We start from the raw sequence: 12019 nt of genomic DNA on the forward strand, positions 1-12019 counted from the left end.
CTGGAAGAGCGGGACGTCCTGGCGGCGCGTCGTCGTACGCGGGTAGCGTCATGAGCTCCGCCTCTGGCTCCTTTAGGAGACCGGAAGTGCCTGAAGTTACCCTGCAAACGTACCCCCCGCGTGGTGCTGGTCTGCAACTGGACCGGAGGCAAATTAACTTTTCTCAGTATTATTTATTTGAGGCACAGTGTGGGGACATAATATGAACCGAACGAAGGAAACAAAACTTTAGGCGACATCGACAGAGCTGAGTTTATTCTGTTTGTACTTATATTATCTGTGGATTCAGGCAACAAAAGGTCGGATCGAAATAATGCCTTACGTTCATTTATTACTTTATAGTTTCAGACCCTTTTCATGCACATCATAGGATTTGTGCCCATAATTGGGATAGTATTCATTCATTGTTAATCATGTTCTGGATGATTTCCAAGTGCTAGATAGGTTCTGGAGATAGATAAAGCACCAAATAAAACAAGACTACTTTCGTGGAATTTACATTTAGAGGGGAGACAGAAACGGTCAACTAAATCAGGGAGTGGTGAGATGAAGCCAAAGCATGGTGAGTGAGAAGGGGAGTTAGAGGTTGGACAGGGCAGGACCCTTGGAAGAGGCAGTATTTGAGTAGACTGCTTGAGGAAGCAGGGAAACACACCAAATGCTTATCAAGGGTGATGGCGTTCCAGGCAGAGGGAACAGCAATTGTGAAGTCCCCACGGTCGTGTGTTTTAGTGATTGTTGGTGTGACAGACTTATAACAGTAATGTTTTGGGGCCTCTGCAGCTGTGGACAAGTTGGTTAGTGGTATTTCATGGGTGGCTTCATGGGAAGGTCCTTGGGATAGGGTGGGATTCATGGAGGAGAAAAAGCAAACAAATTTTTCCCTTCCACCAGAGGTTAGTAGAGTTTTTCCAGTAAAAGCACATTGTTTCCAGTAAAAGCAGAATGTCTGTGGAACTGAAGGGTAAATAATACAGTAACCTTTCATGAAAAAGTTTTATTTTCATAGAACTATAATGAAAGCTTTACACATGATATGACATGGTATTGCCTTTGGATAATTCATAAGCAGAGACAGAGTAAAGGAGCCCTATACAGGACATCCTAGCAGAAGAAGAGCTCAGAATGAGCATAACTGGACAATTCAGACAAGTATCCAGAAGTTTAACCAGACCTGGCTAAGTCATTAATTCCTACATTGAGGAGAGACTATTATATTTGTATAAGGTTATTTTGTAATAGTAAAAGATTGGAAACCACCTAAATTCTTGTCAGTATAATACTGATTTTTTAAAAGTCACGTCACACAATATGCGGGTAAAAAAGGATTTAAAAAGCTCTATATTATTGGTATGGAAGAGAAACTGTCAAAAGACAAAAAGCACGTGTATTGTGGTATCTGTGTAACATGGAGAGAAGAGACTATTAATACGCACAAACTACTGCAGCTGTTAATACTAGTCGCCTTAAGGCTGTAGCACAAGGGTGGGACTTTTACTGAAAATATTTTTTATCATCTGGATTCTAGACAGTTAATGTATTCCCTCTCCTCAAAATCAGATTAGGAACATGTGAAAAGTAAAACTAATAAAAACAGGAATTGAAAAAAATTCCAGAATTCTGCTACATTATCACTTGTAGTTGGCCAGGATAAACATGCTGAAGTCCCCTCTTTGGTAAAATGTATGTAACAACTTCTCATTCCACAGTGATTTCAGTCCTCAACAAATTCACATCCCGTGATCAAAATTTGAACAAAGAACTCTTGCAGGCATGGTTACAGATATTCGATACTGACGTTTGTATGAATGGACTCCTGGTGATTATAATAAACATTTTACTCAGTTAGCCTGTAGGTAACAGAAATTTTAAAATTGTGCGAACCTGTTGCAGAAATTCCATATCCAGGAATTCAAGAAACACTCATGAACGTGGAAAGAAATTAGCTATAAAGATGTTCATTTAACAAATTCCATAAAATAGGGAAAACTAATAAGTATCCCACAATATGGAAATAAAGTTATGATCCATACACATGAAATGGTATGCAGCCATTTAAAGTATTATGAAAGAGTATCGGACACAAAAAGTGTCTTCACAGTACATTAAGTGAAAGAACAATTACAAAGTAGTATACATAGTATGTTTACATTCCGAGAAAGTTCATATATATTTTAAAGGCTGGAATTATGTACACTCAAGTAGTGATGTTATCCACTGGGTGTGATTTCTTCTCCCCCCCCTTTTTTTTTGCTTGTTCATATTTTTCAGTGTATCTAAAATGAACATCCTTATGCTAATTAAACATGCCATGGTGGTTTAAAATAGATTCTTAAGACATTCCCTTCAAAAAGTGGAGCCTAATTCCTCTCCAACCTCAGGACCCTAAAGCTAAAACCATCTTGTTAGCCCCTTGTGAATTCTGCATCCCCAGAAACTGAGATTAGTATGTTGCTTTAAGTCACTAAGTTTTTGAGTAATTACACAGCAGTAGGTAACTAATACACAATTTCTACCGTTACTATATTTAAACTGTAAAGGTTCTAGTATCTAAGATGAGCAAAATCTAGTTTGGCACCTTATAGAGTGTTGCTTGAGCAGGGCTTGTGTCTGTCTGGGTGTGCTGTACTTTACAGCAGGAATTGTGTAGGAACCGAGATGTTTAAGACAGTAATGTCCTTACGCTCTAGATGTCGTTTTTTTCCTTTGGATAACGAAGACATATGATTACAGTGCCTTGCACATACCCACAAAAAAAGAAAGAACCAGTTAGTGAATTTTTAACTGTTGATCTAAAAATACAAAATACTGTATAAACAAGTGGTTAGGAGGTTAAGTGGTTATGAAGTTCTAAAGATTTCAAAGGAATGGCTATCCACTGTGGATGAAAGATTCAGGGAGAAAGTGGGACTTAAAATAAGTACAGATGGAATTTGTTATGGAAAGATTAAAATTACAAAGGGGAAAAGGGCCTGGTAAGTAGGACAGCGCAGATTGAAATGAAGAAGCAGCAACGAATATGGAGGACAGAAGATCTGTGTCAAGATCTGGAGTGTGTTTTTCGAAGTTGTGGTACAAAATTTAAGAAAATCCAAGAGTTGATTTCCAGTACAATATAAGGAATCTAGGCTTTTTATCCCACAGGATTAGAGCAGTCGTTGAGGGCTTTTCTATGTCTAAAATGGCCTTTGGAAGGTAAATCTGCACATGGTGTCTGAGACACAGCAGGAGAATAGGCCCAAGGAGAAATACTCTGAAGACAGTGGCAATGGGACCACTACTAATCGTGTGAGTGCCTCTTGTATACCAAACACTAAGAGCTTTACATGTATTATTTTACTTAAACCTCACAAGAACTATTTTTTTAAGATTTTAAATTTATTTTGAGAGAGAAGAAAAGTGAACACGGGAGAGGGACAGAGAGGGAGAGAGAGAATCCCAAGCAGGGGCAGTGCAGAGACCAACACGGGCCCAAACCCATGAACTGTGAGATCATGACCTGAGCCAAAACCAAGAGTGAGATGCTTACCCCACTGAGCCACCCAGGTGCCCCATACCTCACAAAAACTCTTGAAGTAGGTAGTTTTATCCCCATCTTATAGATAAAGAAACAGATACTTAGAGTTTAAGCAACTTGCCCAAGTTCATACAGGTGTGTGTGTGTGTGTGTGTGTTTTAATGTTTATTTATATTTGAGAAACAGATAGTGCATGAGCAGGGGTGGTGGGGGGGGAGAGGGAGAGAGAGAGAGAGGGATTGTGAGAGACAGAGAGAGAGAGAGAGACATGGAGGCAGAATCTGAAGCAGGTTCTAGGCTCTGAGCTGGCAGCACAGAGCCCAACATGGGGCTCGAACTTACAAGCCATGAGATCACGACCTGAGCTGAAGTCAGACGCTCACTGACTGAGCCACCCAGGCGCCCTTACAGGTGTCTGACTCCAAAGCCAGGATTCCTACTATAGCACACCACCTGGAGACATTTTAAAAGAATGAATGTAGTGAATAAAAGAATTTAAGACTTTGGCCAGAGAGGAAAGAGAAAGGATTATGTTCTGTAAACTTAAAAATAGTTACTATTTATTGAGTACCTCTTACATGCTTACATACTGTGTGAGATGTTTTATATATTTCATCTATAATCCACAATTTGGTAAGGTAATCCAGAATCATTCTCATTTCACAAATGAGAAACCTGAGGTTCGGTGTACCTTGAAAGTAGCTACCTCCGAAATTTGCTGAATGCCACAGCGATGAACAGCCATAGGATTAAAATTCAAGTTGCTCCTTCTAGTACACATCATCCTCCTCTCCTAACCAAGGACTTATTATTGAGTGCAGAGGCCTAAGGAATGCAGACGGAAGAGAAAGACAACCACACTGACATAGTCTATGATTTTTAAAGCACAACTCGACTCTCTCATCCTTGGAGGTGAAGTTTATGGGGAGTACTGCCCTGCAGAATACTGTGTACAAATACTGTGATGCTGGAATGAATGAAGGCTTTTGAGTATCTGGTGTGCCTGGGCTTCTCTGTAACTAGCTGTATGACCTCTGAAAAGTGATTTCAACTCCTTTGCCTCAGAATCCCCGCTACAAAACGGGAGTCAGCAGCGTCCACCTGAAAGGGCTGTTGTGGGATCAACAGTGCAGAGAATCTACCAACTGCCCGGTACACACTCCTACAACTTAAAATAGCCGTATTCTGGCCTACAAATATTAAACCTGCACATTACATCTGTGACACGTGGGTTGAAATCTTGTACACATGCCTATCTTTGTTCTCCCCCTATTCATCTTATTTCCTCATTAAGATGAACTCAAATATTTGTGGATTGGAAAAGAGTTACCGTAGCAACTGAAAAAAAAAAAAAAGACCCAGAAGAGTTTAAATGCCATTCTTGCTTTTAATTAAAAACCCTAAAAAGGCATACCCACTTGGACACTTGGATGTTGCTTAATTCACAATCAGTAAGTTATACTGAAGCGGTAAACTTAAGCGATGTCGAAAAGAAGTTATGTTGACTAACATGGATTCTCCCCTTACGACCACAGTTACAGCTGGAGTCAGAGAAAATACTTTTATCAGGGCCTTCAGGTATCCTGCAGAAAACTGACAAAAAAGAATAAATAAATTATCCTCTTTAACCCATGCATAAGCCCTGGAAATTCTTATATTTTTAAAAAGATGTCTGCGTTTCCTAGCCCTTTCTTCTCCCAGCTATACAACTCCCAACGGCAGAGTTTTACACTATTCGAATTGCACCCCAGAGATAGGCTGGGTGTGTAGGGGGTCCAGCTACCACTCGCTAACGCTCAGCAGCCTCAGAAAGAGGGCGACTCTGCGCAGGTGCAGTCACAGAGGGCTGACGCTAGAGGCGCCCGGGTGGCCAGGGCGCTCTCGGGGCTGCCCAGGGTCCCGGCCAGGTGCAGCCCGCACGCACCTGCGCTCAGGCGAGGCGAGTGCGCGCCCGGGGCTGCAGCTGGCGCTGGCGACGCTTGCGCTGACCGTTAAGGAGCTTCTGCGCGATCTTGCGCTCGTGGCCTCCGGGTACTGGCCGGTTGGTGCGCAGTTCCCGCTCGCGCCGCATCCGGCCCTTGCTGCGCCCGGCCCCGCAGGCCGGGAAGTCGCGCAGGTAGTAATAATCCAGGCAATCGTAGAGCTCGTCCTCGGAGCTTACGGGCGGCTGACAGCCCGTAGCCTGGGCGCTGACAAGGGCTGGGACCATCTCGTCGTGCCCCATGGCCGCCGGCCCGCGAGCGCGCGCGCCTCTGGATGGCCCCGCCCCGCGTTTCGATTGGCTCTGCCAGCGTGGGCGGAACTTATGGATGACGTCACAGAGCCGGGAGGTTGTTGCGCGCCGGGCCTCCGCGGTCCAGTCCTGGGAACTGTGACCACTTCATCTATCCTGGCGTGTCCGTCCCCGCCGCCGCCGCGAGCGGGGCATTTGGCAAAAATCCGGCTGAGCGCTTTATGTGGGTCGAGAATGTAAAACTCTAAGTGTCAACAGCGAGGGACTACTTAAAGAAAATGTGGGACTGTGCATTCCTCCCGAGGACTTTCAGCAGTAAACATTTTGGTAAGGTGTTTGATGACATCAGAAAGTGCTCAATAACAACGTAAAGTGAAAACTTCACTTTTGAAGAAATATCTCTGGTATCCCAGTAGCGTATTTTTAAAACTTATGTCTATATAAAAGATTGAAAGGAAATTCATCAAAGTGTTGAAAGCATTTATGGTTTGAAGAGCCATACATATATTAGCTGTTTTCCTTTACACCGTCCCCGTTTTTGATAAGGAGTGTGAACTAATTGCTTTAAGCGAGGGATTGTAAAGCAAAAGGCACGCTGCCTGCTCTAAGACCCGGAACCGCGCGATTTCGGGTTATCCGCGGTACCCGAGTCCCGCAGTTAGGCTTCCTTACACGAGATAACGACGGACCGGCAGTTTGGGGTGAGGGCCCGGAGTAGGGAGTGGCGGTACCAGGGATTTAGCGCGAGCCGAGGGTCCCGCCAGTCAGTGCACGTTGCGCTGGGATCCCCTGGGCGGGGAGGAGGAAGGGTGCCCCACGAGAGCGGCGGAGGCGAGAGGAATCCGGGTGCCTGCGCCGGAAAAGGCCAAGTCGGTCTCCTCACCGAGGGGCACCACCGCACCGCAGAGCCGGAGTCATGACACTCCGCGGCGACTCCCAGGTCTAATTACCTAATGTACTGTGTCTCTAAACGCTGCTCTCAGGGAGTTACCGCGAAGAACGCCTTTGTTTTAGTGAGGTTTAAGTAGCCCAGATAATTCTCTTACCGTAAAAATTGCAGCCATCCCCTAGGGAATTTTCTTTTTAATAGATCAAAAATAAAATCCCCTACTTAAAAAAAAAGGGGGGGGGGTGCTTCCCAGAGATTTGATCTTGCAGTTTGTTGCCCATTTGAATTTTTTCTTCTGCACCGAGGCCGTATCCCTGGTGGGGCGTGGCCTACATACCACGCCCTCCGGGAAATTTTGTTGGTTCTTTAAATGAACAAGTCCCAGGAGAGTGTTTTTAATAAAACACCCAGGGGATTTTTCTCTTCCACCCACATGTCTTACATTTGCTGTTGGGAAAGAAACTAATATTTATCCTTTTACTACTCCGCATACATGATCTTTAAAACAAAACTCTTTAGATGTTGTGTTAATAAACTATTAAGACATTCTTAAAAGTGCGAAGACTAGAACAATGAACTCCCATGTCCCATCACACAGATTGAACAATTACCAAGATCTTGTCAGATATTTTTACAAAGTTTATTTAGAGAGAGTGCAAGAGGGGAGGTGCAGAGAGAGAGGAAGAGAGAGAATCCCAAGCCAGCTCCCTGCTGTCAGTGCCAACCCACTGCACCCTTGAACTCCCCAATCTTAAGATCATGACCTGAGCCAAAATCAAGAGACACTTAACTGACCAAGCCACCCAGGTGCCCCCTTCGCATTTGCTTTATATATCCCTTTGTTTCCCTCTGCTATAGATCTTCCATCATTTTACTCCTATATTTCGCAGTATACAGCTCTGAAAAACTAGATTCCTTCCTTACATAACTACAGTGTTGTTTTCACACCTGACAAAATCAGCTGGCCCTGTTTTTAATCTAATACACAGTCCAGAATCAAATTACTCCGATTGTTTAAAAGACCTCAGAAAACATACAGAATCTATACATGAAGTTTGCTTGGAAGTCTCAGATTCTAGGGCAGTCTCCCTGTCCTTTTCATTTTCCCCTGACATCGACTTGTTGAAGAAATTGTGTCAGTTGTCCTGTAAAATGTCCCACTTTGGATTTGTCTGCTTCTTTGTGGTGTCATTTAACTTGTTCCTCTCTCTTCCACATTTCCTGTAAATTGAGGTTGGATCTAGAGGTTCGTTTATATTCAGATTCAATTGGGGGGTGGGCCAAGAAAAACTTCCTAGGAAGTAATGTGTTGGCATCACACCGGGAGATCCACAATTCATTGTCCCAACTTCAGTGATGCTATGACTGATCAATGGGCTCATGTGGTAATAGTCTTTCTCTGAAATTGTGAAGTTCCACATAAACTTTTATCCAATAATTTCATCCGTAGTTTGTTGCTGTAAGAGTTGCCATGGGAGGGCGACTGAGCGGCCACTTTGCTGTGGAGAGCTGATGCACTGACAACCGCCACCTGCAAACCTGGAATGACCCGCGCCATTTGAAAAGCACCAGCGGCCATTCTATTGTAGGTCAGAGAATAGTTCCAGGCACCGCCAGGGACCGACGACCCCCACTCTCAAACTGGAATGTCTCACCATGGAATTCCAGCATCCCCTTCACCCCACCGAGCTAAACAGCCAATCCTATCCTGCCACAGTCCAAAGATGCCCTTGTTATGCCCAAGATTTCGTTATCATCCCCAAAATCAGAGACCACCAGGGAGACCGAGTCACGCATGCAAAAGCAAAGGGCTTTATTATGAGTTTAGGCTGGCCAGGCCTAAGCTAGGGCTCACAGACTACCAGTGCAGTGCATCCGTGCTGAGAGCCCCAATCAAAGGCAGGGTAGGACCTTTATGGGTTTGGGAAGGGGGAGTTACAGGAGATTGTGACACAGGTACAGGGGTCCAGTCATTATAGCATAACATCACTGGCAGTAACTTTAACCATACAGAGTGTTCTTTACTTTTGGTGAAAGCCAATCACAACATTTTAGAGTATTGACCAATTACAGAGTGGGCCCAGGACCCTCACGTAGGGCGTGACTAGCCTTCTAGGCCTGCCCTTAGAAATGTTAAGGGTGTTAGCTGGCCTTTCCTGATTGGGTGTTACAAGGGTGGTCCCTCCTGCCTTGGGCAACCTGTGCCCTTCTATTGTCTAATGATCCTGAGAAACTGACACTTCAGGTCTCCAAGGTCAGAGTCAGTTTGATTCAGACCTGTGTCCTTACACCCTTACTTGGATATCTGCCCACCTGAGGTTAGACCCGGAACTCTTGCACCCATAAAACACCTTGCTCTCCCATACCAGGCGCGACTTCCCTGACTCCCCACTCCAGAGTCATGGAACCTCACCCGGGAACCACAGACTCCAATAAAGGCTTTCTTGGCTCCATAACTTGGTCTCTCTCTTTCCTCTTGCCTCTACCTCCATCTATTAAACCTTACAGTTGTTTGATTTGCTATTGTGTTATTTGGGGGCCATGAAATGATAATTTTCTATTTCAATCATTCCTTCCACATTTATTTGCTAGAAATCTTTCCTTCATGGACTTAGGCTATTTGGTTACCCTGAAATACATTTTGACAAGAAAGGCAAAACACATGTTTAATTCCCTTTTACTTTTTAAGTATTTATTTAACTAGCCTCTACACCCATTGTAGATGTGTATAATCTCAAACCCATGACCTCAAGATTAAGAGTCACATACTATTCCAACTGAACCAGACAGACTCCCCCTTATTCTCTTTTAAAGATGGATTTTCAGGGTGCTAATGGATTCTGTATTTTTTTCTCTTAAGAATCATTATAGGGGTGCCTGGATGGCTCAGTTGGTTAAGTGTCTGACTTCGGCTCAGGTCATGATCTTATGGTTTGTGGGTTCCAGCCCCATGTTGGGCTCTCTGCTGACAGCTAGCTCAGAGCCTGGAGCCTGTCTTCAGATTATAAACTCAGAATCATTATAAATTCATGAATCTTTTCAAAACACAAAGTGTTTGATCAACTTCATTTTTATTCTTTTTTATTGCTCAGATTGTTCCATCTTTGGCCTTCCTGTGATTCCTGAGTTCTTTTGGCATTACCCTAGTGGTCATGGAGAATGCCCTTGTTTTCAAACAAACCAAGATGTCTATCCAGGCTCATACTGTACACTCTATGCCCCAGACCTGGAATCAGCCATATCTCCAAGGAGTCCTTGATCTTTTTAGTGTAGAGAATGGATTTAGAGACTTAAAAAAAAAAAAAAAGCTTCAGCTTCAGGAGTAGAATTTAGTGATTCATCAGTTGCATACAGTACCCAAGGCTCATCCCAACAAATGTCCTCCTTAACACCTGTCACCCATTTAGCCCATCCCCCACCTATCTCCCTCCATCAACCCTCTATAGTTAAGAGTCTCATATATTTCACTCTAGAGATAATAATCTTAAGGCCATGTATTATGTTTATGGATCTTTATAAGAACAGTGTGAGATATTACTGTCCCAATTTCCAGATGAGGAAAAAGTTTAACAACTTCCCCAAGGCTAATTAACTCGCAAAAAGCAGAGCCAGACTAAGAGTGAGACCTTCAGACCCCTAAGTAATTGTTTCTTTCATTTTACTGTGCCCCCTTATATGAATTCCTTATTTGTCAGTTCACAGGTTGCTAAACATCCCTGCCTTCCTAGCTTCTGAGATGACATTTAAAAGCTGGTGCCACCATCTGTCTTGCTGTCTTGTCCCAGCACTCTGAATTAATTCTGATGACATTGTGTTATGCCCAGATTTCAATATCGTCCCCCAAAACCAGAGACCGCCAGAGAGACCAAGTCACGCATGCAAAAGCAAAGGGCTTCATTATGGGCTTAGGCTGGCCGGGCCTAAACTCGGGCACACAGACTTTACCAGCCCAGTGGATCCCTGCTGAGAGCCCCAAACAAAGGCGGGGTAGGACTTCTATGGGTTTTGGGAAGGGGGAGTTACAGGAGATTGTGACACAGGTACAGGGGTCCAGTCATTATAGCATAACATCATTGGCAGTAACTTTAACCATACACATTGCTTAGAGTGTTCCTTACTTTTGGGGGGACCCAATCATAACATTTAGAGTGTTAACCAATTACAGAGTGGACCCAGGACCCTCACATAGGGTGTAACTAGCCTTAAGCAAAAAGTGATTATCAATAGTTTCTATCTCTAGGCCTGCCCTTAGGAGTGTTAAGCATTTTAGCTGGCTGCTTCTGATTGGGTGTTCCTAGGGTGGTCCTTGGTTGAGCAATCTGTGCCCTTTCATTGTCTAATGATTCTGAGAAACTGACACTTAGGCCTCCAAGGTCAGAGGGGAAACTTGAAGCCTGTCATGGAGTCAGTTTGGTTCAGACCTGCATCCTTACAATTGCAGTAAGATTTTAAAGTGGACTTTATATCTTGTTTAGTGGTTTGACTTCAGACGCAGAGGATAAACAAGTAACAATCATGCTTCAGGAACAGTCTTTAATTCCTCTTGTTAGCATCACCATGCAGAGTTTATAAGACTCTATCGTTACTTTCTAATTATTGAAAGTACCTCATACGATAGTAGAAGGAGAAATGGAGATTCAGCTGAGTCATATGTGACTTGCCCAGGGCCTATGATGGAATGACTCTCCGTGTCTGCCTTTGGGCCGTAGCAGAGCTACTGCCTCTGAGGTCCCTCTGATAGGACGTGAGGGGTGACACTCATCACAAACCCAGACCTGACTATGCCTTATATTCAACACTTCTCTTTCCCACTGTTTCATGCCTTTGTATTACTTGTGCATTTGTCCAACTGTTATGCCCAGATTTTAATATCGCCCCCAAAACCAGAGACCGCCAGGGAGGCCGAAGCACCCATGCTAAAGCAAAGGGCTTTATTGCGGGTTTAGGCTCGCTGGGGCCTAAACTCGGGCTCACAGACTTTACAGGCGTGGTGGATCCATGCTGAGAGAGCGAGCCCCGAACAGAGGCGGGGTAGGACTTTTATGAGTTTGGGAAGGGGAAGTTACAGGAAATGGTGACATAGGTACAGTGATCCAATTATTATTACACAATATTATTGACAGCAGGTTTATCCAATTACAACATTTAGAGTGTTAACCAATCACAGAGTAGACCCAGGACCCAGGACCCTCACGTAGGGTGTAACTAGCCTTAAGCAATAACTGATTACCTATAGCTTCTATTTCTAGGCCTGCCCTTAGGAATGTTAAGGGTATTACAAGGGTGGTCTCTCTTGCCTCGGGCAATGTGTAACCGCCTAATAGTTCTGGAGAGACTGACCTTTAGACCTAGTTTAGAGGGGAAACTTAAAGCCTGTCAT

The 12019-nt window shown here is 44.0% G+C and overlaps 1 protein-coding gene across 2 annotated transcripts; it reads right to left on the reverse strand.

The window, feature by feature from the left end:
• Positions 1-4884: 4884 nt before the first annotated feature.
• On the reverse strand, positions 4885-5801 carry NUPR2 (nuclear protein 2, transcriptional regulator). 2 transcript variants are annotated; one of them, XM_029949978.1, is made up of 2 exons: positions 5442-5801; positions 4885-5100 (listed from the first exon to the last, which is right to left on the reverse strand). In XM_029949978.1, the coding sequence occupies exon 1, from the start codon at positions 5739-5741 to the stop codon at positions 5448-5450; it is 294 nt and encodes a 97-aa protein (XP_029805838.1). In that variant the 5' UTR covers positions 5742-5801; the 3' UTR covers positions 4885-5100; positions 5442-5447. The 2 variants fall into 2 exon arrangements, with proteins under 2 accessions (XP_029805838.1, XP_029805837.1); XM_029949977.1 differs by having other exon boundaries at positions 4885-5110; positions 5442-5798.
• Positions 5802-12019: the final 6218 nt, after the last annotated feature.

This window comes from Suricata suricatta, chromosome 8 (assembly GCF_006229205.1).
Source record: "Suricata suricatta isolate VVHF042 chromosome 8, meerkat_22Aug2017_6uvM2_HiC, whole genome shotgun sequence".
NCBI classification, from domain to species: domain Eukaryota; kingdom Metazoa; phylum Chordata; class Mammalia; order Carnivora; family Herpestidae; genus Suricata; species Suricata suricatta.